This window comes from Brienomyrus brachyistius, chromosome 10, assembly GCF_023856365.1.
Source record: "Brienomyrus brachyistius isolate T26 chromosome 10, BBRACH_0.4, whole genome shotgun sequence".
NCBI lineage: Eukaryota > Metazoa > Chordata > Actinopteri > Osteoglossiformes > Mormyridae > Brienomyrus > Brienomyrus brachyistius.
Window position 1 is genome coordinate 16900583 of NC_064542.1, and position 24452 is coordinate 16925034.

The 24452-nt window shown below is 41.3% G+C and overlaps 2 protein-coding genes across 5 annotated transcripts in view; one reads left to right on the top strand and one right to left on the bottom strand.

The window, feature by feature from the left end:
* dock11 (dedicator of cytokinesis 11) overlaps positions 1-4015 on the bottom strand; it is a 64125-nt gene extending 60110 nt beyond the window's left edge. For 3 of the 4 annotated variants that reach the window (XR_007400287.1, XM_049027434.1, XM_049027433.1), the window contains exon 1: positions 3785-4014. Coding sequence is in view for 3 of the 4 variants with exons in the window: in XM_049027434.1 (XP_048883391.1) it covers positions 3785-3886 (102 nt within the window). In the remaining variant the exon portion in view is untranslated. Of the gene's footprint in view, positions 1-3784 lie in introns of all 4 variants that reach the window. The other variant, XM_049027436.1, reaches the window with a different exon arrangement.
* Positions 4016-12228: 8213 nt separating this feature from the next.
* LOC125750189 (uncharacterized) lies at positions 12229-24211 on the top strand. Its single transcript, XM_049027615.1, has 10 exons — positions 12229-12282; positions 12568-12918; positions 13756-14106; positions 14420-14529; positions 20223-20364; positions 20548-20898; positions 21219-21569; positions 22815-22928; positions 23079-23119; positions 23390-24211. The coding sequence occupies exons 1-10, from the start codon at positions 12234-12236 to the stop codon at positions 23513-23515; spliced, it is 1986 nt and encodes a 661-aa protein (XP_048883572.1). The 5' UTR covers positions 12229-12233; the 3' UTR covers positions 23516-24211.
* The last annotated feature ends 241 nt before the right edge of the window (positions 24212-24452 follow it).

Below are 24452 nucleotides of genomic sequence, written 5' to 3' on the forward strand. Positions count from 1 at the left end.
AAGAACCATTGTGATTTAGACATGAGATCGCTATTCTTATTTATTTATTTTAACGATTAACTGTGCAGCCATAGTTCAAGTATTAATGCTAGTGCTGAGACAGAGAAATTCAACCCTATTTTGGGGGAAAGAAGGGGCTGAAAAGCCATAATACATGATTAATTCAGCTGAATCAGAAGCAAAGGCAGCTGACGGAGAGGAGAGAGCAGATGAGAAGTCCAGCTGATGGAGCCCATGTGACTGTCCTACGGTGGAGTGGCTGTAAACAAGGAATGGAGCTGTAGGGTTTATACCCACGCTGTCTGTCTTTGGGCTGAGCCAGGGAATGCCAGATGCTTTTAACTGCCCCGTGCTCCGCTGCCTCGTCCACCCCGAAGGCCTAGGCTGCCACAGGAACCCCAGCGTACCCGTGGTTACAGCAGCCGGCAAGGAGTTAAGGAAGAAAAGGGCTCCACTCAATAGGCACCTTAAAGCATCCAGTCCAAGTGCTGATAAGATATTTTTACCAGGCAGGGACCACTGACGACCTGGCATATATACTGATTATTGAAATTTAAAACTATACAAAAGTATAACTGTAAAAATAACAAATTTATTCACACTTTAAAACTTTAAATTAGTTGAATTTTTCTCAGATAACCTTAAAATCCGCCCTTCTTCAAATGCTCAGTGGCACATGGAGTTTTGTAAGTGACACACCAAGAACAGCTTGAGAAGTAGCACTGCTTTCAAAGCCAGCTGGAAGAGGTTTTGAGAGTTAATGCTCAGAGTGACTTTCCATTCCTTTTACAGCACAGAAAAGGAACTGGCGGCCCAACGCACCTCCACTACACACTCACCTTAACCCTCACCCAACCCTAACCAAACTAAATACGAGACGGTTTTTGTTTTTTGATTACAATCTCAGATCAGATCTTTGGAGGTGACCTGAAAAATGGTCCCCACAATGTCAAAATGAACCTAATCAACAAACACACACACACACACACACACACACACACACACACACACACACACAGTTTTCCATGCATGTCGAGAGTTCACAGCCATGCAATCCGTGGCATCAGACCCACCATATACACCAGGGGCATTTCAGGGCATCTTTCTGTTGCCGATAAAAGTGTTTGGGCTCAAATTAAAAACAGGAACGAGATAGTCTTTCTTTTTTTTTTACATGAATACTTCCTGCCTGCTGTTTCATAAAGTTGACATTTATGAGACTATTTTCACATATTATTCTGATGCACTTTATACAAATGCTTTGCCAAATTCGGGTTGATTTGAAGATAATTTTGTCCCAAAATGTATTACTAAAACATTATACAAAATGTATAACTATGGGCGTTAAAACCCGGAAAAAAATGTCAAAATTGCTTGTAAAGTTTGGTGAGAGCATACAGATAATTGGAGTCAGACTGCACTGCATATTCAGCATGGTCACTGCCAGCAACCCAGCCCAAAACAAACCCCGTCTGCAGCTTTCACTGCTTGCCCAGTGTATGCCGTAAGCGGCTGTGATTCAGTGCCGATGCCCCACCATCACCATTAGCTCCTCCTACTGCATTTTACAGGCCCATTGCAGCTGGGGGGGGGGTGCTGGAAGGGAACTGGAGCTCCACCAATGAAAGGGCAGGTTTGCCACTTTACTGACCTGCTGATTGTGCCCACAGTATGCAGCCACTGTGGAGCACACGTCTCCAAGCTTTGCAGCAGACACACATGACTAAAGACGCTGGAGAGAAGGGCGCTGGCCCGGCTTCCTGTCACGTGTGAGACGTCAGGAGCAGGGGGAGGTGTATCAACCACAGCGGGGGCCCGGCCGCTGGCTGAAGGCGGAAGCGAGCATGTTCACAGCAGAGATACCGTCCCACAGCTGATGTGAGGTTACAAAAACAGCAATGACTTGGTTGCTGTACGTCCATTACCACATCTACTTAGATCAGGCAAAAATTCTGCACAGAGACACAGTGCAGAATACCAAGATCTTCCTTCCACAGGTGATAGAAATCACTCAATTGAGGCAAATGCTGCAACATACAGCCAACACATGTATGAGCAAAATAGCTTGAAACTACCTTGTACCACCGTGATTTTGAAAATGTAAGGGTGCTGGGTGATACAGCGCAAAAAGGAGGGTCCTGGAATTTGATCAAGTGCAAAGTTTATTTTTTTGGTCATTATGGTCAAACGACCGGCACTCGGCGCTTCTAGTGTTAAACGGTCAATCACCTGAGCGGCTTTAATTTCCGAAGCACAACAATGTGACCATGTGATCGTTACACTGAAGTACGCAACTTAGTTCCTCTTCAGACCCTTCTGTTCTCAAATGATTCTGGAACAGCATCTTGCTCAAGGACAAAACTGGCCCTACTAGAACCAGAACTTGAGACCCCATCTATTCACAGCCATCCACAAAGCGTATCCCCATGCTGCCTGAGACAGCATGTGCCCTGAGGACCAGCCATGTGGACACCAGTCACTACCATGACCAAGCTTCCCTGCCCAACCCACCTTCTCACGGAATAATGGCTGTGACTTAGTGTCTCTGTTTGAGTTTTTACCATATCAGTGCCCCTGCAGGCCAGAGTAAAAGTTCTAGGTATCTGTAACTCCCAGATTAAATTTCCGTAATGTGCCCTGTAGGGTTTTCCATGATGTTGTCCCGGATGGACTTGTGGGCACAGCCAGTAGAAATAAAACCTCTTTGTATATGTCGCTCATTATTAGGGCCCTTGAGAGTTGGTTCATTTTTATAGCACTGCTGATAGTAAGAAACCACAGAAGGTATTCCAGTAACATTCTAAATATCAAGGATGTCAATATGATTCTGGCTACTCATCATGAATGGAAAAGTGAATGAACATAAGTGCAACCCCATACTTCAGTGTACCCAGGGAGTGCATACCAGAGCTGGGCCTAACGCCGTAATGAATCATGCTGATTCAGCTTCTCTCCTCATGGAGCAAGACATGCGGGGCCTCTCCGGAACAAGGAGTGTGCAAACCGCTACCTCTACAGACCCAGCCTCCTTATAACACACTCCCCCCGCCCCCCCACACCAGTATACGGAAACACCAGGTGGGGAGGATCAGATTAGGTCTGAACCTCATCATCTTAGAATCATATCTAATTTTTAGACAAAAAAGAACACGTATATGAATCAATTCCTCATTTCCGATCACTGCAAAAAGAGGAACTTGCCCCCCTACAAAAAAAAAGAAAAATCCACCACACCCCACCTTGTGGGTCAGGCTCCAATATTCAGAACAAAATCTAAATAATTTTTGTACTGATATCTAGTTAAAAGCAGACTTCTCTATAGGTACCTTCATTCACAAAAATAAAATTTAATAAATGCACAGAAAGCTGGTCGACCGTCAGGGGGATTTGGCAGCGCAAGATGGTCGGGCACACAAAGGAGCCGCCGACAGCGCTGGGTGCTCACGCTGTCTCCTCTGCACAATGTCACAGGCAGAACCCGGCAGCACGCCACCGTACGCCGGAGCCATATTCACGCGATGCTGGGGTAATTCGATAAGCAGATTTCAAAACGCATGACTTCCATCTGACTCACGGGAAATTGAGACACGACATGATGCAGTGCGATCATGCCAAGCCAATACAGTCAAATACTACTGGAAACTGCACCACGCGATGGGTTAGAGATGGGTTCCGAGAAATAATAATAACGTACTATGTAAAAGGCGTATGGTTCCAGTAGCTGTTTTTGTACTTGCGCGGTCGACAGTAGCTAGCTGAAGAATAATAGAGAATAGTTGCTAACCACAATCAGAGATGTTCGCACCGCCTCCGATACGCTTTGCCGGAGCTCCGCCGCTGTCCCCGGCTTGCTCAGTCTTTTCGTAAATTTCCGTACTTCGGACATGTCTTCCTCCGATGTGGCGTCTGATCGCCAGAGAGACGGCGCGCTTTCGACGTCGCCCCCGAAGCACAGCTGTGACAGATGCTGGGTAAAGCGGCAGCGGCGAAGTGAGGCGGGGCTGTTTGCGAGCGCGGCATCCCCGCCCCTCCTCCTGTTTGTCCCAAGCGAACTTCTCGTCTGATCTCCGTGTACACCCTCTCTCTGTTTTATCTGGTTTATCATACACCAGGCACTGAACATTATGCTTCTCTACTAATGAAATGTCTCATAAGGATGGGATACATATATGTGTTTTGTACTTAACTAAAAGTACATGAAATCACTAAGTGAACTCTATGTTATGCAATAAAATCGTACAAGCAATCTACATGACAAAATTATGTAAGAAACTTTCGTCGTAAAATATTGAGAAATATGAACAGCATGAAGAATACAATTTAGAAGAACCGGAAACAGTTCTAGTGATTTGGAACGACATGGTTTACAACAGTAAGACAATGATACCCCCTAGTGGACAGCTTGAGGAGCTACAACGTAATTCACTTGGTATCGTGCATTTGATTTGCAAGAGCTTACTTAACATCCATCCATCCATCCAACCAACCAACCGGGGGGGGGGGGGGGGGGGGGGCAGTGTGTGGCTTAGTGGACTAAGCCTGTGTGTTTGTAATCATATAGTCGCCAGTTGTTCGCATAGACAACCTTGAACAAGACCCTTAGCCCCCAGCTCCCTGGGAACCACTTCGTGGAAAACTTACTCTACAAAGACAATTTCCCCACAGGGATTAATAAAGTGATTATTATTATTATTATTATTATTATTATTATTATTATTATTACCACTAATTTATCCCTAATGCACAAAATATGTATGTTTCCTTTTTATTTACACAAATGGAGTAAAATATATATTGCAGGCACTCCTTAAAAGTTAGAGACCAGTAATAAATGAAAAAAACATTTACCATACTTTACCATCATTTCATGGGTGCCTAACTGTGGTTTTGTCTGATAATGATTTGTACTTCGTGAGAGAGGAACACGTTTATGCTAAGCTCAGAATTTTTGCAACATCATGGATGTGTGTTGGGGGGGCATCCAATCAGACCACATTGGCACATGCAGAAAGGGGGGTGCTAGGAGTGTCCGAGTACCACCTATTTTGCCCAGAGTATTTAATATGAACTTATGAGTGAGATTTAAAGGCACTGAGTACCTGTTCTTTGAGCCTTTGAGCACCTGCCTCTCATGAAGTCTCTGCACAATGCTAATGGTTGGATTCAACTCCATCCATCTGTCTTATGTAACCACTTGTCCTATTCAGGGTCGCAGGGGTCCGGAGCCTATCACAGATGCTATGAACTCGAGGCAGGGAACAATCTAGGATGGGGCACCAGCCCATCACAGGGCACAGTCACACACCGTCAACTCACACAGGTACACCTACAGGCAAATTGGTAACTCCAATAACTCCCCAGCATGTTTTTGAACTGGGGAGAACACAGCAGAAACCCCATGATGACACAGGGAGAACATGCAAACTCGACACATAGAACCATGGTGGAGACTCAAACCCCAATCTTAGAGGTGCAGCACTTAATGCTGATTAAGTCAGTGACCCACATAGCTAGATCCTCCTATTCTCATTAGTCTGTAATGCCTCACTGTCTTAGTAAAAAGGAACTGAGACAGATTTGAGAGGATATTTAGTAAAATTTGAACAGGCTTTTAGTAGAACTGTTATTTTGATGTGAAATAGACATTGTGTTAATAACATGGAATTTCTCACTGAGGGTGTACTCACACTAGGTGATCCATACGGTGCCTGCACATGTCCAGTATGGACCCCCAGTCCAGTTCATATGACTAGTGTAATCGCTGCCTGATTATTTTTGCTGCTGTGAATTTCCCATCTCAGGATCAATAAAATGTTATTCCTTATATATCTTTTATATCATATTGTCATTTCTACATTTTTAATAACAGTAATTATAATAACTATTGATTAATTATTATTACTGCCTGTTCCGCCGGCACCTGTTCTGCTGCCTCCACCTGCTGCAGCTCCGCCCGAGGCCCCTCTGCTTCCACCCGCTGCAGCCGCTACGCCCGAGGCCCCTCTGCCTCCGCTCACTGCAGCCGCTACGACTGAGGCCCCTCTGCCTCCGCCCGCTGCAGCCGCTACACCTGAGGCTCCTCTCCCTCAGCTTCCACCCGCTGCAGCCACTACGCCCAAGGCGCTGCCTCCGCCTCTGCTTGCTGCAGTCGCTCCGCCCGAGGCCCCTCTGCCTCCGCATGCTGCAGCTACGCCCGAGGTCCTTCAGTCTCCGCCTGCCGGCCCTGCCCGCACCTGTGACGATAACCCCTATGACTCCTGTCCCAGTCCCTGACCCCACTCCAGTCCCTCCAGTTCCAGTTCCCGAGGAGGTCCCAGACAACCCAACCACCGCTCCTTCCTCCTTGGAGGTAGAGGAGCTTGGGTGGGACCCCTCGGGAACCTCCCTAGTGTCTTCCCTGCCCTCGCCCCGGCGAGATCGACCCCAACCTTGACCCCCCCCATGTCTGTGTCCCCAGGGACACAGAACTCACCTTGGCTAGGGCTTGGGGGGCGCCTGCGGGTCCTAGGGCTCCGGGTCGGCGGTCACCTGCAGGTCCCCCTCCGAAGCCTCGTTACCCTGCCTCGGTCCCGCCTTCCACTCCTCATCGGCCTGCGAGTTCCCCCACTACGGTTCCTGCATCGCCTACAGGTCCCCCCACTCCAGCGCGTCAGAAGATGTCACCTAGACCGGCTGTGGCCTTGCCGTCGCCTGCTACGATGCCTGCCATCTTCCCCAGTAATAAATCCCCGTTTTCCCCAACTTTTGCCTGCCTGCCTCATCCTTGCCTGCTTCCTGCCCACCTGTCTGCCCGTCGCTACCCGTGAACCCTGACAATGACGAATACAAACATAGATTCACGTTTTCCCTCACCCTGATACAGGTCACCAGGCCCTCCCTCGAAGCCACACCAGGGGGTGGGGCTCGATGGCGAGCACCTGGTGGCCAGGCCTACACCCATGGGGCCTGGTCGGGCACAGCCTGAATCAGGCATGTTAGTCCCCCCTCCAATGGGCTCACCACCTGTAGGAGGGGCCAAAAGGGTCGGGTGCAGTGTGAGTTGGGCAGTGGCCGAAGGCGGGGACTTTGGCGGTCTGATCCTAGGCTGCAGAAGCTACTGTAGCTCTAGGGACATGGAATGTCATCTTTCTGGTGGGGAAGGAGCCTGAGCTGGTGCGCGAGGCTGTGAGGTTCCGATTAGATATAGTCGCCTGTACATTGGGGTTTACCGCGGTGGACAAGAGGGTAGCCTCCCTTCGCCTTCGGGTGGGGGGACAGGTCCTGACTGTTGTTTGCACTTATGCATTAGAGACTAAGGATTACATTCTAAAATGAAGTGACTAATCTGCTGAGTAGTAAAGATCTTTGTAATTGAAAATTAAATCAAGATTGATGACGACTTTAATTATTGCTTTGCATGGATATTCACTGTAGAAGACAGGAGTAACATACTGATGCTAATTCCTAATCCAGCTTCATCTTTGACCAATACACTATATGTATAACTGAGGCTGGCATGCTGCAAAACCCAGCCAAGCTGAAAATAAATAAATCTCAAGGCCACGATGGCATTTATCCTATAGTTTTAAAGAAAACTAGCGGGAGAACATTTTAAAATGAATTTGACAAAGCACTTCTTTAAATCAGAGCTAGATGAGATTTTAACAACTCACAGTGGGGTACTCTAGGGTTCGATTGTAGGACCACTGTCATTGCTAATTTACATAAATGATATTGACACCAGTGTATACATTAAATTGGTTAAATTTGCAGATGACACCAAAGTGGGTCATGTAGCGAATGCTGAACTAGCAGCACAGAGGCTACAGCGGGATCTTGATTTAAGTAGTGATTGAGCTGATACCTGGCAGATTGTAGCAAATGTAAGGTAATCCATGCAGGGAGCAGAAATACAAAGCACAAGTATTTTATGGGTTCCACTGAAATAACAGAAGCTGACTAAAAGAAACATCTTGGTGTGTATGTTGATGCTTCCATGCCTCACTCTCATCAGAGTGGAGAAAAAATTTAAAAAAAGGCCAATTAACCCAACATCCTACTGGCCTTTTTTATCTCTAGGTGTGTGGATATTAAGTCAATGGTGATGCTAAGTCTACGTAATTCCTTGGTAAGACCCCATGGTCAAGATATATAAGACATGATCCAGGTATAGAAGATTCTAACAGGTCTGGATGCTGTTCACAAGAATATTTACTTTAATATTAGTTCAAATACAAGGGCTCGAGGCCATAAGTGGAACATTTTACAAACAAGAATAGGCCATTCAACCCAACAAGCTTGTTTTGGGAGAACTCAGCAGTAGCTCAGAGTTCTGAAAACCTTTCTAGCTCTGAGTTATAGGACACGACTGGAGATAATTCTGTCATGCTGATTGAGTTAGAATAGCAGACTATATGCTTTAAAAGCAGGGTGCTGCTTGAAATCATTGTTATTCCTGATAATCCCTTTCTAAATCAACCATGTATCGGATCATCAAGAACTACAAGGGGAGAGGTTCAGTTGTTGTGAAGAAGGCTTCAGGATACCCAAGAAAGTCCAGCAAGCACCAGGTCTGTCTCCTAAAGTTAATTCAGCTGCGGGATCGGGGCACCACCAGTGCAGAGCTCGCTCAGGAATAGCAGTAGGCAGGGGTGAGTGTGTCTGCACGCACAGTGAGGAGAAGACTTTTGGAGGAAGACCAGAAAAAGCCACTTCTCCCCATATCAGGGAAAGACTGATATCCTGCAAAAACTACCGGGATTGGACTGCTTAGGACTGGGGTAAAGTCATTGAACCAATTGTTTGGGGTATCTGGAAAAAAGATTGTCCGGAGAAGAAAAGGTGAGCACTACCATCAGTCCTGTGTCATGCCAACAGTGAAGTATCCTAAGACCACGGATGTGTGAGGTTGCTTCTCAGTCAAGGGAATGGGCTCACTCACAAGTTTGCCCAAGAACCCAGCCATGAATAAAGAATGGTACCAAAACATCCTCCGAGAGCAACTTCTCCCAACCATCCAAGAATAGTTGGTGGCGATCAATGCTTTTCCCAGCAGAGAGACAAAATTTCCATTCCATGATTCTTTGACTTCTCCTCATGAATACCTTTCAGAATTATTCTTGATTTCCTGCTTTGCATGCTGGAACCATAGCTTAATTTCTTTTATCAGTATAAATGCACTTATGTTTGTGAGAATGTTAAGTGTTTCATGAAATGTGCCCAACGAATTGAGAAATCAGCAGGTGGTGCTAAAGATCAGAAAAACCATAAAAAGCAAACTCCACCCTAACGTCAGAATTACATAAGGACTCATTACTCAAACACGAAGTCTCGTGTTCATCTAAAACCAGCCGACTAATAAAAAGACATTATTTCAGCAAGACCATCCTTTTGTGCTTCTTTAGTTTTTATTTTGTTAAATAAGCACTGAAACTTTAAATCTTACAGAAATATGATAAAAAAAATTTTGATAATTGTTTTTCTCTGATATATCCATCCATCCATCCATTTTCCAAACCGTTTATCCAACTGGGTTGCGGGGGGTCCGGAGCCTATCCCGGAAGCATTGGGCACGAGGCAGGGAACAACCCAGGATGGGGGGCCAGCCCATCGCAGGGCAGACTCACACACCAGTCACTGACACATGCACACCTACGGGCAATTTAGCAACTCCAATTAGCCTCAGCATGTTTTTGGATTGTGGGGGGAAACCGGAGTACCCGGAGGAAACTCCACGACGACATGGGGAGAACATGCAAACTCCGCACACATGTGACCCAGGCGGAGACACGAACCCGGGTCCCAGAGGTGTGAGGCAACAGTGCTAACCACTGCACCACCATGCCGCCTCTTCTGATATATCCTATTTAGCTAAAACATTTCAAATCTATTTTATACATGTATGTTTCATGATGATGATGATGATGATACATTACATACATGACATTCAAGACATGGCATCATATACTAATGTCTAATCACACATTCATGCAACCAATCAGTTCTGAGCAGCACTTGTGTTCAGCTACTCTTGTTCATACTTAACCAGCGTCCTCATTGTAGGTTGCAGTTTTCGGATGTGGCCACACTGTCTGTCCTAAATCAAGCCCACCATGTTCAAGTGCCGACACACAGCTTCCACCGCAGACTGGAGACCAGCAAACTTTGCATTTTTGCCCCTCCTCTGTCCTACATATCCTTAGTGACCTAGTTAAAGCCCGTCAATAAATGCTCGACGTTATGTTGAGATGTAGCCTGTGGTCAAAGCACAAAAGGGCACATGCATCTTGATGGGAAGGATATCACCTCTTTCGTTGGTTTTACATTTTGACAAGTTTTTTGAGTAAAAAAACCACACATTTAGCTGTTGATTTTTTCCTTCTCATTTTTGTACTTACTCCAGCAAGGGAAAACCAAAACATGCCCACATATAGCAATACCACGTATACTGTGCCCCAAAAACCCCATTGAATACCTGTGTGATGAGCTGAAGAAAAGAGTCCACAAGCATGCACCTCAATGTCTAAAGAATTTGGACAGATTATGACTTTTTCCACAGTCCATTTCACTTTAATTCACCAAAAGTATCATAAACAAATCAGTTATTAGGAGATGTCTGTGCATATGTGGATTTGCGTAGATCACATTTGGGGACCAAAATGTCTCCAAAGTATGGTAAACTTAAAACTTCCTTACTTTTGGGGACATTTTGCAGGTTTCCATTTGGATAACCTAAATTTTATTTAAAAAAAAAATATCTGTGAATGCAATCAAAAAAGTAAAAATGTCATAAGTCTTTTGTTTGGTTACTTATGGTTAAGCTGAGGGCTGGATAGAGGTTAAGGTTGGGATGAGGGATATGCGTGCAGACATACAAAGAGTTCCAGACAGACACCTAATCTGTGTGTGTGAGTGAGTGAGCATGTATATGTGCATACTAATATTATTTATGCTTATAGCAGAAAAAATTGACATTTGCTCATTCAACCCTGTTTTATGATACATTTTCTGCATTTTTATATTAAATAAGCAAAACATAACATCAACATGTGTTTAATTATGTGCACTAAATCTGGAAAAATAAGTTGAGAAAAAATTTATTAAAATTACACGATTTGTCAAATTATTTCATCATAACTGGCAATGGGTGGTGCTTTACAGTGTTTCTTTTTTAAATTTAATCATAATGCATGATTATTTACAAGGACATCAAAACTGAGAGATCATACCAGTATGTGATCAGAAACCTATTGTAAACATAAATATTTGAATTACAATATGACTGTGACAGGGTTAAATTAGTGTGACTTTTCACAAAATAATGCAAAATAACACAGATTTTGACATCAAGGTGGGAAATAAGTATTTTTACATAAAGTGTAAACATTACTATGTCGCATCATATCAACATAGTTTTGATGTACTTTGTTGTAATCTTTGTCAAACACAAATAGCACCGATTATATAGAACCACCCCTATCGCAGGGGATAAGCTTTTGTGTGAGCAACTTAGCCAGCTGCCAAGAGATACTATCAGGTCGGAAACATCCATACACATATTCTATCCACCTATCACATATTCAAACACAAATTATGAATGTAAAAATGAGACAATACAAACATTATGGATGTGGTGTCACTGAGTTAAAAACCTAATAAATTTTCATACTCTCATCACTCAGATGGCGATAGGTATCATGTAGCAATGTAAAATCATCATTTTCAAAACATAGCACACAAAAACAAATCACAGGACATCTTTAGGGTTTTCTGGGTCATTATTTTGATAATGTTCTGAAGTGCCCAGCCATCTTTTGCACATGACTGGCAGCCAGTGTTATACCCCAAATGCATCATGGGCTCTCTAAGAAGCTACATGCAGAAGATTCAGCTAGTAATGAAACAGCCAATAGATTCACAACATGTGGATTAGGGAGAAGCTGATTACAGTATAATAGGAAAATATAATAATCACAGCAAAAAGATGAAGAACAAAGACAGATAGGACAGATGTACCCTTCCTCTTGAATTCAACATGAAAACATCAGTCCCTCCCTTCAGGCCCCCAGTCCCTCCTTTCTAAAATGTAAGTATGAGATGACCACAGAATGTTTGTTGCTCATTATTGTTGTGTATTCAGAGAGTGTGTAAACTAGTTCCCTCATATAGATATTTTTTTCATACAGTGGTTCTAATACGGTTCCTCGGTTCCTCGTCGTTCTCTTTTTTGTTACAGTTTATCGAAGAAAGAAGTCATGTGCATAACAAGACCGTGTGCTTTCCTCGTGGTCTTCTATTATGCCTGTAAGTAAAAATGCTAAAAGTGCAATTTATTAAATGTACAAAAACGTTAATTTTAGAAGAAAATATATGTAGAACAAAATGTATTGGTAAAATTTTACTGACATTTACACAATTGCATAAATAGTCCATAAAACATTTTATTTGCTTCATACTCTTTACTTTTCAGTTCATCTGGCCGTTCGCTTGGTTCAAATAAACTGATAGAGGAAATAATTGTATTAGATGATTTTTTTTCTTGGTCCATTCTACCAAGGCTAATAATGTGAGCGCATGTTGTTTTTCCAGACACCACACTGGCTGTGTATGTTAATCAATCCAGTCTCCTGATGAGGGTCCGGACAGGAGACACTGTGACTCTGACATGCACATGTCCAAAGGAAGAACTGTCCTTTGTTGCATGGTTCAAGCAACCCGTTGGCCAGAAGCCCCAGCTCATGGCGAAAGCCTATTACTTAGCGGATGGTGAATTGTCTGAAGCATTTAAAAAAATTAAACGTCTTAGTGTACAGAAGATAGATGGAAGTTTTAACCTGACCATTTCCAGATTGGAGCCATCAGATTCTGCAGTGTATTACTGTGCTGCTGTGTTCTATTATGAAATTACATTTGGAAATGGAACCTTTATCATGCTGACAGGTAAGTAGGACTCTTCGTTTTTCAGTAAAGCAGATAATAGACTATTGCTGTAAACCTATACTCTACAATATCATATATCGTTGTCCAGTACCGCGCAAAAGTCTTAGGCAATCAAAGAAAATGTTTAAGACTATTTATCCGGGTAATACGTGTGTATTTGTTCAGGGAAAAAACACAATTTGACGTTAAAATATCTATAAATTTTACAGTAACACAATAAAAAGGAATGATTTTTTTATGTTCTCGAAAAAGTTATTGATATCTTCTTGGATGGCTAGAAGTACAATTTTCAGTTCCCAGAACTCTCCTCCGGACCACCCCTGTCATTTCGTGTTTTCATAAAATTTTACCACCAGATTACCACTTACTTAATTAACTTACTTAGTGAAATACTTGGATTAAAGTATTAATTAGCCTAACATGGCATGCTAGTTGACAAGTCAATAAAATACATGTGCATATTGTATGGTTCCCACAAGTACCAGGCTGACTTTTGAAATGGCTCATTAAGATGACACTTTGTAAATACATAAAATAATAGCTTACACCAATATTTAACATTTAAACATTTAAATTAAGCATAATTCTCCTTGTCGACCTAAGACTTTAGCAGAGTACTGTAGGTGTTATTCAAACGTGATATTCTTAATTTTGTTATTAATTATTTATTAATTATTTAAGTGATATTATTTCTGAATGCAGTGATTAATTTGTATTATAGACTGTACAATATATGAACACAGGACCAAACTGCAGTACTGCATCTTTAGGTAACAGGTAATATAATATAATATAGCAGCATAGAAATCAAAATCTCACTGTAAGCTTCTTTTTCAGATAAGACATCTGACAGCAGGACTGTGGTACAGCAGCCTGTGCCTGACACAGTGCAGCCTGGAGACTCTGTGAACCTGCAGTGTACAATAGAGACTGGGAGCTGCGCAGGAGAACACAGTGTTTACTGGTTCAGACATGGATCAGGAGAATCCCTTCCAGGAGTCATTTACACCCATGGGAACGGGAGTGATGAGTGTGAGAAGAGCCCTGAGGCTGGATCTCCTACACGGAGCTGCGTCTACAGCCTCCCCAAGGGGAACCTCAGCCTCTCTGATGCTGGGACTTACTACTGCGCTGTGGCCATGTGTGGGGAGATCCTCTTTGGGAATGGAACCTTATTAAATATAGAAGGTGTGGTTGTTTACAGGTATTCAAATTAGACAGATTATAATAGGATTGTGATAGGTGCTCCCCTACATAAATGAAAAAAGGGGGGCACTTTGATCATTCAGGCAAAAGGGACAGGTGCTTGGGGACTGGGACCCTCCCCCCCACTCCTACATTATAATTGTTATCCATCCAACCATGCATTCATCCAACCAATTTTTATTCCATTTATCCAATATAGAATCAACATATAATGTATCTTAGGAAACTCTATTCATACACACTTACGGTATGCTTTTTGTGTGTAACTTGTGTGTGTAATTTGTTTTATCTTCAGGATCTGACTGGTTCGCAGAGAAGACTCTTTTGGTCTGGCTCTCCATTATAAGAAGTGGAGTTCTCCTTTGTGTCCTACTAATATTCTCTGCCTTTTATGGTGCATTTAAGGTTAAAAACCGATGAATGCTTGAAATCAAAGAATATGTTCACATATGGTCTATTTTCCCATCATGCACACAAATCAAAAAAGCGCTTAAAAAGTTATATGTTTTTCAGTCACACATATTCCCTCCTGATCAGTGTGGTCACATCCACTGTGCATAACCCAAAAAAGGCATGACCAAGTCTAAACGATTCATAAAGCAAGAAATAGGAGTTACGTCCTCAATGATTTTTGGCAGCAAGCAAAACATGGAACATGGACTCTAATTTACGTTGTGAACCTATTTTAAATCCACAGAATCCATTCATTCTGAAAATGAAATTATGCCGGTAATTTACTATGCTTATATTTGCTCATTCTCATGAACATGAGAGTCATTCAATAAACCTAAATGTTACAGTGAAATATAGTTTTTGAATTTTGTGCAGAGCAATTAACATTACCTTAACTTCTGGTAAAACTGAATTTTGCAAGTGGCTCACAAAAAAATTCACAAAAACTCATTAAAAGATTCAGAAATATGGGTAATTGTGTTACAGAATATGGATGGATGGGTAATTGCTTTTTTGTAGCATATGACACTTACAAAAATGCAATTGCTTTTGTTGCTTTTTAAATAGAATTTTTAAGTCATATAACCAAAAAAAGTTTTGTCTGAATCTGATGTTTAGCACAAGTTTAATACTGATATGGCTGTAAGGACAAGTGCTAAATATGTTCCAGTGTTATTCGATCACGGCACCATGGACCCCTTGGTGCCCTCCAGTCTCACCAGCCCTCCAAAGCCCTCGGGTCCAACGTTCTCCACCTCGCCCATATACAGGCCCTGAAAGACTCCCAGCCCAGGTTTGATGCTTGACTTTCCAGGGCCCAGAAGGTTCACGAGATGTTCCCTGTAGCCCTTTTTTATACCTCAGTCTGTCCCCCATATCCCTGTCCTGCGTTGGTTCCATCCTGACCTGTGGTCCTCTGTCGTGTTTTTATTCTGGCTGTTCCTCCACCTGTTTGCCCTGTCATGCGGTGCCTGGTGTTGGGTGTTCCTTCCCCTTACTGTCCCTAAACCTGCCCAAGCCTGGCATATGTCCCGTAACCTGTGTTGTCACTCATCTGGTGCCCTGTCCTAGTACATGTCCTATTGTCCCCCCCTTGCCATCTCTAATTTTCTCATAGTTTGTCTTATGCTACCAGACTTGTCCTACATTAAAGTCTGTTCGGTGTTCTATCCTGTTCTATGTTTTCCTATCAAGGGGTTTGTCTCCCCAGCCCTGCCGTACAGTAGAGGGCGCCACCTGATCATTTATTTTCTCTGGCCAAGATTTGTTTTCTTACTATTTGAGGAACCAGTTATTAGTAGTTTCCAGACTGTGGAAACTTAAATTCACTGAACTGTGATCTGTAAACTGAAATACAAACTTCCATAAAATTTTTTACAAAATTTGACCCTACACCAGAGATTCAAAAAACCCTCCTGATGCAGTACCTGAGCAGCAGTGTGATGCCAGGACCCTCATGAGAGATGGTTTGCAAATTGTGAAGCAGAGCAGTATGGGCCTGATGGCACGACAGTGGCGTTGACTAAGTACGCTTCTAGTTGGACATCTTCACAGCCCGAGATGAAGAGCGCAAACCCACAACACCTGTCCAGCACTAGATCAACACTGGAGATGCTTTCACCATGTATCGCTTATCATTTAGCCCTCATGAAGTATCAGGCAGCGAAGCAGAAAATCCAGGAAATAGTGGCAGGAGCATCAAGACGCCTGTGGACTGTGCCAGCAGTCATGCTCATAAAGAAGCATGGCTCCTGGAATCTCTGTATGGCCTTCATACGTCTGAATTCCATAAAGAGGAAGGAACCATATCTACTGGACCACTTCTCCAGTTCAACATGGTTCACCTCTTTAGATAAGTGGCTATCGGCAGGTCAAACTATAGTTCATTCTAATATCGCTGGTCCTGGCAGTAAAACAACTTGCCAGCTTATTAACGTAATAACATTACATCATTTTTATTCTGCGGAAAACAAAAGATCTGCTGGTAAGATTTAATGACAAAGTATAAATATGTCGCAGGTCGAATAAATAAAGTAATGTGGTGTTTAATATATGTTAAATATTAATTTGCACTAAAATACTTCTATAATTCACATAAATTATGCAACGTTACATTGTTTTTTAATTCTGTAGAAAACACAAGATCGATTTAATAATAAAATATAATTATGTTGCAGGTCAAATAAATAAAATGCTGTGAAGGTTGAGCGGCGAAGAGAGCATGAGGCAGGTTACAATGCTCAGGTTTTACCCAGACTCTTATTGGGTGATCCTTAAAGGGAGAGCGGCGAAACAACCAATGAGAACAAACTCAACCAAACAGATGGGGGAGCCTTTACAGAGACAAAAGTGGATTCAGGCAATAGAGACAGGGTGCAACAAATCATACTCTGAAAACATTTTTTTAGGTTCAGCAGCATATTAAAACCTAAAATCCAAAACAGTTGAAAATAAATTTTAAAAACGACATACAGATTAACTTTTACTGTACTTTCACTTCCACCTACATAACTTTTCTCTTCCATTGTTTTTTTAAATTGATGGAAACATGGGCTATTTCTCAAAAAGCAGCAAGCAAAAACCCCAAAAGCACCAATAGCACCAGCTCCATGTTGATGGATACGAGGCAAATGCTGGAGGCATGCTGATGAGCACCAGCGGGCCAAGCTTAACGCGGCTTCGGCGGTTGCTGAGGCAAAAACTCGGGTATGGGAGGAGTTTGGCAAGACTATGGAGAACGACTTCCGGACGGCTTCGAGGAGATTCTGGTCCACCATCCGGCGGCTCCGGGCGGGAAAGTGGTGCAGCATCAACACTGTTTATGGTGGGGATGGTGAACTGCTGACCTCAGTTCGGGACGTTGACCAAAACTCCGCCCTTTGTTGCAGCCCATGCTGATCATGTTTTCTAGACTCGATATATATGGGCTTTTCAATCAGGGCGTATGCGCGCAGTCATCTTGGATGATTGGATCCAGGTGGACTAATCTACTACACAGCTGCGTTTGAAAACCTGACTTATCCCAGATGAGTTTCACTGGCATTAACTCATCCAAGATGAGGCATCTGATGATTAAAGCAACATACAGAAAATACCCCCTAGGTTACAACGCTAAAGTTTGATCTAGGAAGCACAGGTCTAGGGCTTAACGAGATTAATACACAGATTAATGAGAAGCAAACAAGAGACAGGTGGGACTCCTTAATATGAGGGCAGGATGAACAAATACCACAGATAGCAGATATTTTGATTCTCTCTCACAGTAATAAAGTCAAATTGGGTATAACAATCTTAAGTCATAGAATAACATCCTAATTTTTGATAATAATTGCCAGCATATATCGGGCATATGTAAGTATTTTTATTACACTTCGTATTTTTATAATTAAGTATATCAAAGCAAAACCAACAGTGACTCCATGCCATGGCCTTAAATAACGTCCATTTTCAACTGCTTGTCCTATCCAGGGTCATGGGGGGGCTGGAGTCTATGGGTGCAAGGCAGGGAACAACCCAGGATGGGGCACCAACCTATCACAGGGCACAATCACACTCCTATGGGCTATTTGGTAACTCTAATTAGCCTTAACATGTTTTTGAACTGTGGGGGGGGGAAACTACCTGGATGAAACCCCAGAATGACATGGGGAGAACATGCAAACTCCACACACAGAACCCAGGCAGAGACTTGAACCCGGGTCCCAGAGGTGTGAGGAAACAGTGCTAACCACTGTACCACCATGGCTGCTATCATAATCATACATTAAAGGCAATTAAAATATGCCAGTGAGTCTGCGTGCTTGTCACTGGACTGCAGGAGGAAACTGAAGCACCCAGAGAGAACATGGGAGAACAAGCAAAATATACAGTAAGCTAATAGAACAAAGGTGACTCAAAACCGCAACCTTACATGTGAGAGCTTCAGTGTTGCCTGCAAGTGTGGTCAGTAATTTTCTACTCGTACTCTCACCTTTGCACTGTGCAAGACAAATGACTGAGTGAAAGGTGTTTGTGTCAAACACATCAGTGAGTGAAGCCCACACAACCCTTAAACTGACATGAAAAGCAGAACAGGACTGGACAGTAGCAGATCGTAAATCACAATTGTGACTTTGTTAGGGCTGTGGCTTCTATCAGCTTGTTTTCAAGTGCCTGGTTTCCAATATACCACTGCTTTTGTTTGTTGTGCTGTGGCCTCACACCTCTGCATTCTTTTTATTGGAGCAAGGTGCAAAATGCAGTTTCCAAAACATCACTTTGATCACAGGACAAGCCAGGTCAACTGTGTCAGGCATGGATGGAAGCATGTGGGCGCGCAGGTAGCATGTGCTATGTGACGCAATAATAATGGCACAAGAGTTGAAAACAAGGGCACTGAGTTTCATTTGTTTTCCTTTTTTGAATATTAAAAGTGTCATTTTTCAAGGCCCAAGACGTGGTATATTTTTACTCTTTTTGTTTTGTGGTTTCCATTTAGATTTGGAATTTATTGCATGATTTGAAGTAATTACCAAAAATGACATATTTTACATTTAGCGGCACCATAAACTGAAAAACAACCATCTATTTTTTTTTTTTAAGAATGCAAGATATTCATGCATAACCAATAAGTCCTGGAATTAACAAAGATTAAAGGAAGTAAACAAAACAATCAATAAGTCAACACCACAAGTCCATGTTCTTTGTATAGGTCAATCTTTCCCGTATTTAAGATTTTCATCAAAGAAAAAATGTGTTTGTGGAAGATATTAACACAATATAAAATTTTATGAGAATTTCGGTGTGGTTGATTTGAATGCTTTATTTGAAGCATTTCCTTTTGGGGGCATTGAAAGGGAAAAACAGGCTTCCATTTAAATTCCCAGCACTCCCAGTTGATAGCCTTTCTCTCTTCACCTTTCCCCTTTTCTTTCAAGCTGCTATTACTGACCTCCCAAATCTGAGTATGGCCCTCCAGTATGCACACAAATGGTCTAGCTGGTAGAAATCAAACCAAACAAGAAGTGTGATTCAGGTTCTTGTGACAGTGACCCCCCCCCCCCCCCCCCCCTCTTCCTTAATGTTCAGCACAGCTTGAGGGTGAAAGGAACTAAGAAAGTAATCATGGAGCTAGTGTTGTCTAAAACGTTCAATTCTCTTAATCAGCAGCATTTATCTCTCGTCATGTGAATCCCGCAAACAAACATGCAGCGGACTCTACTTTTGGAAAGTGTTGTTACATCAGCAGTTAGTTGCTAATTTGCTCGGCAATGCTGTTAGTCATTCCCAGTACTGAGACAGACTTCTATAGTGCAAAGTAGTTATTCACTGATCGCTTTAATAAAAGGTCCCCAACTTAGGGACATAGTACTAGGCAGTACAATTTCACAAAACAAAAACCTGATATAAATAAATAGCCAGTGCTCACGTGTTTTTAACTATATATACATTTTCCCTAAATATCTGTTTAACTAAAATATACCAATTAAATTGACTTTATTAATCCCTGGGAGAAATTCTGGAATGATATCTGGAATTTAAAGGAATGGGCTCCACACTTGAGCAGAAGTCCATTAAATAGTGAGATTTTGATACACGAATACCGAGGCATCTAACCTGTTACCGCTCTGCAGTGATCATATACCAGCCAATCAGGCTCTCCACAGTGTGTGGGAAATGGCTTCAGTTGTCAGTCACAGTCAGTACTGACCCCCCAGTCTTTTTTGGCAGGAGATGATCAATATTACTGTATACCAGGTTTGATCAGGATGGTCAGGCTCTGCTCAGCGCTGCTGCTGTTTATAACAGGTATAAAACTCTGACCTTTTATTCAATGTCCTCAGTATATTTTGTATGAGCAAGAATTTATTGTAATAAAGTAATTAAACATATTTAATTTTATGTGTGCAGATACTTCTTGCTTTACTTTAGCATTTCAATGATTAATTCACTGTAGAGCTCAAATAATTTTTGTGTTATTTTTGCCTTCAGCGGTTAATCTTGTCCTGCTCACCCAGACTGAAAACATGAAGACCTTCCACCTTGGAGACACCATCACCCTGCACTGTACCTTTTCTTCTGGACATAGCAGCTACTTCTACTGGTTCAAACAGGCAGTAGGAGAGTCACCTCAAAGTATAATGTCTATCTACAGTCATAGCAAAGAACCATTGCTGTATGGGGAGTTCCAAGGGGATAAGCGCTTCGCAATTCAAAAAAACTCAACCAGCATGGTGCTGACCATTTCAAATGCAAAGCCCGCAGATGGCGGATTTTATTACTGCTGCACAAGAAGTTATGAGCAGATCATTTTCGAGAACAAAATTTTCTTGAAGTATGAAGGTACTGATCCATAAATGTTAAACAGTCATAGTTTTAATGTCATGTATATGAAGACCTAATTCAAACACAGACATAATTACATTTGTTACCAGGTTAAATATTTCTATTGGTTGGCTGAATAGATGTGGGAGTAAATGATTATTTTTCATCTATTACAGTTATATAGCCTGTCTGTAGCTTTTTATCAAAGTTTGAGCAAAAGTTATATTTAATAAACAAATAACCTTATAATTTAATTTGATAAGTAATTATCACATTAGTCAGTCAAGTATTTCTGTTGTAGATTGTCGGGTTATAGTAGTGTTAATTTCTTCTTTCAGGTCTAGCAACTATGAACAGATATTTCAGTCTGCAGCCTGTAACTGACACAGTACAGCCTGGAGACTCTGTGAGCCTGCAGTGTATAATAGAGACTGGGAGCTGTGCAGGAGAACACAGTGTTTACTGGTTCAGACATGGATCAGGAGAATCCCTTCCAGGAGTCATTTACACCCATGGGAACAGGAGTGATGAGTGTGAGAAGAGCCCTGAGGCTGGATCTCCTACACGGAGCTGCGTCTACAGCCTCCCCAAGGGGAACCTCAGCCTCTCTGATGCTGGGACTTACTACTGCGCTGTGGCCATGTGTGGGGAGATGCTGTTTGGGAACGGGACCAAGCTGGAAATAACAGGTGATTTATTTTATTCCAATAATAGCACATAAATTCCTTTAGATGTTCAACTTTAAGTATTTCATGATTACTAAAAACATCATTTTGTTGATTTATTGGTACTGTGTGATGGTTGATTTTTGGTTAGGTAACTTTAACACTAACTTTTATTAAAATGTATTTTCATTATGTGATATATCAGCCAATATTTTATCTGAGACAGTTAATGCATGAATTTTAGTTGAGCTATGTATAGTTGTCCCTGCACCATTGTACTATATCGGATGGGTGAATGTATTAATGTATATATTTAAATTTTCCAAATTAATGTCTCGCATTCAAGCAGTGGCTCCCAAAAATTTTATGCCAGACCATCATTTTGCGAACAATATTTAGACTCAAACCACTTATATATCATGCATCTTATATTTCATGTGAATATAAAAAAACATACATAGACTAGTCAAAACCAACTGAGTTGTGCTTTTTTCTTCTAGTCCAGTCCATGGCAGTGAACTTTTCAAAAACACTAAAAGAAAAAGCACCAACTTGCTGATTGTGGTGTTCTTCTTTACTTTCACATCAAATGTAAAACTTACCCGTATGTCGGTATGCGTTTCCCTGCCTAAAGCCAGCTGCGGCATAGACGTAATGGCAAAACAGTATACAGGACAGACTTGTACGACTGCAAGGTTTGTGAGATGGATGCATGATTTACATGCTTGAATCCAGTTAGGTGAAAATTATCCAATTATGTGCAACTACAATTATTGCTTTATAAAGATGCCGCTTATAAATCGCTTCAAATTTGTGTTGTTTTTATCCATTGACAAAAGTACCTGAACATTTCAATGTGGTAAAGTCACACCCAGCTCGGGAACCTCTGTATTAATGGCACATTAGATATGCTTATATGTTTCATTCAATGAAGAGTTCCGACTCTATAAGAACTGTCTAAAAAATTATCCAAAACAGCGCAGCACCACAAAGAGGAAATAAGGTGAAGTCTGATATCACAATAATCTGGACATAATTTTTTGTTGCAATAGATAAAAAACCATACATGAAGATAAATCAAACTAGCCTGTTCCCTAAATGTACTATTTTTAACCATGCAAAATGTAAAACCTTTACCTAGTTGTTAAAACTAAGAAAGCATATTATACAAAGTATCCAATGTATTTGCGTGATTCGAGTAAAAGACAGTGGTTGTTTTTCATGACTGCAACTTAATTTGTTTGTTTGTTTGTTTGTTTAATTATACAGGTACTGATCAAGAACACCAAAGCAGTCCTTTAGTTCTTGGTTTAGCAATATCCAACATTGTATGTGTAATAATAATAATCATCCTTATCTATGTGCAGAAGACCAGCATACAGCGTAAGTCCTTGAAGTGCATTTTAAGTCCTTATGCATTTTAAAATTACAAAATATAATTATCTATCCAAATGTAATTATATAATTTTAATTAAAGTATAAAATAAAATGCAACTGAATTCTCAATAAATATATCAATATTCTTTTGCCCAGGAAATACACATCAGTGGTTCTCCAATATGCCACACAGTGAGGTACAGTACCAGTTATAATATATTATTACATTAATAACATGAATGGAAGTTTGTTTCTGTATTAAAAGACATTATTATTGGCTTACATTAATAAGAAGGCTTATAGTGTTTAACACAAAATAAGCAAATAAAAATGCACTAGTGATGTGATATTCAGGCAAATGTGGGGGAAAAAAATCTATAAACACTTTCATTATCATTACATAAAGCAGAAGCCTTGTTTTCTTATTATCCAGCCAATAAATGATGTTTCCCTGGTTCTTTTTCCAGACACGGGACCCACAACAGCTAACTTACAATGAATGCGTTTTCCCAAAGAGGAAATCAGAGACGAGACCCAGGATGCAACAGACAGACACCAATGTTTTATATTCTGACGTTAGACTTAGAGAATGAGACAGATGGCATAATGCAGTGTTTGCCTGAATCATACCCTAACTGCGACCTAATTTTATATAATTTATGTTTTTTTTTATCAGAAAATTCTTGATGAAGCCATAACCAGTGTTATTCGTGATTTCAATATCCAAATTATTTAAGTGTGCACTACAGGACTGTGAAAAAGGCAGTCAAAGAACATGATTTTTAAATTATCTTAATGTTGGTGTAAAACTACGCTATTATATCTGTCAAGATGTGTCAGCTTAACCATTTCAAAACCTCTCCTGAATTCACCCCAGTATTTACAGCAACCATCCAACACAGCATTTTTTGATTCTGTTACTGTTATGGTGAAAGTTAATGAATACGTAAAATGACTGAGGTGTCCCTAAGGAGAGGTTAGGTAACTGGTTCTTTAAGCCGTCCATCAAAATATGAGTGAGTTTTGGAGAACATACAAAATTCTTGTTAGTTTTGCATGTTAGTTATGTTATTTTGTTACTGGTAATTTCACGTTCTAATGTTAAATTGTGTTTTTTTTGTTAGTGTAAATGCACTTCCTGCCCAGATAAATAGCTTTAAATGCTTTCTGTGATTCCGTAAGACTTTTGCACAGTTCTGTATATCGTTTCAGTTGGTTCAACGTTTTGATTATGATAATGACATAATGGTAATGAAGGCTGTAATAATTATATGATATAATACTTTGAAACAGATTTAAAAATAAACAGATTTTTGTACTTAATTTATTTGGTAATTTTTGAACCCATTTCTGCATATTTTTATACACTTTATGCATGATTAGCCTACAGAAGATATGAAAAATGTACACAACCCCTGTTGAAGTGCTACGTTTTTGTGATCACATTAAATCATTTCAAAACTGTTCCCACCTTTAATGTGACCTGTAACTTGTACAATTCAGTTGAAAAACAAACAAATCTGTTGGGGA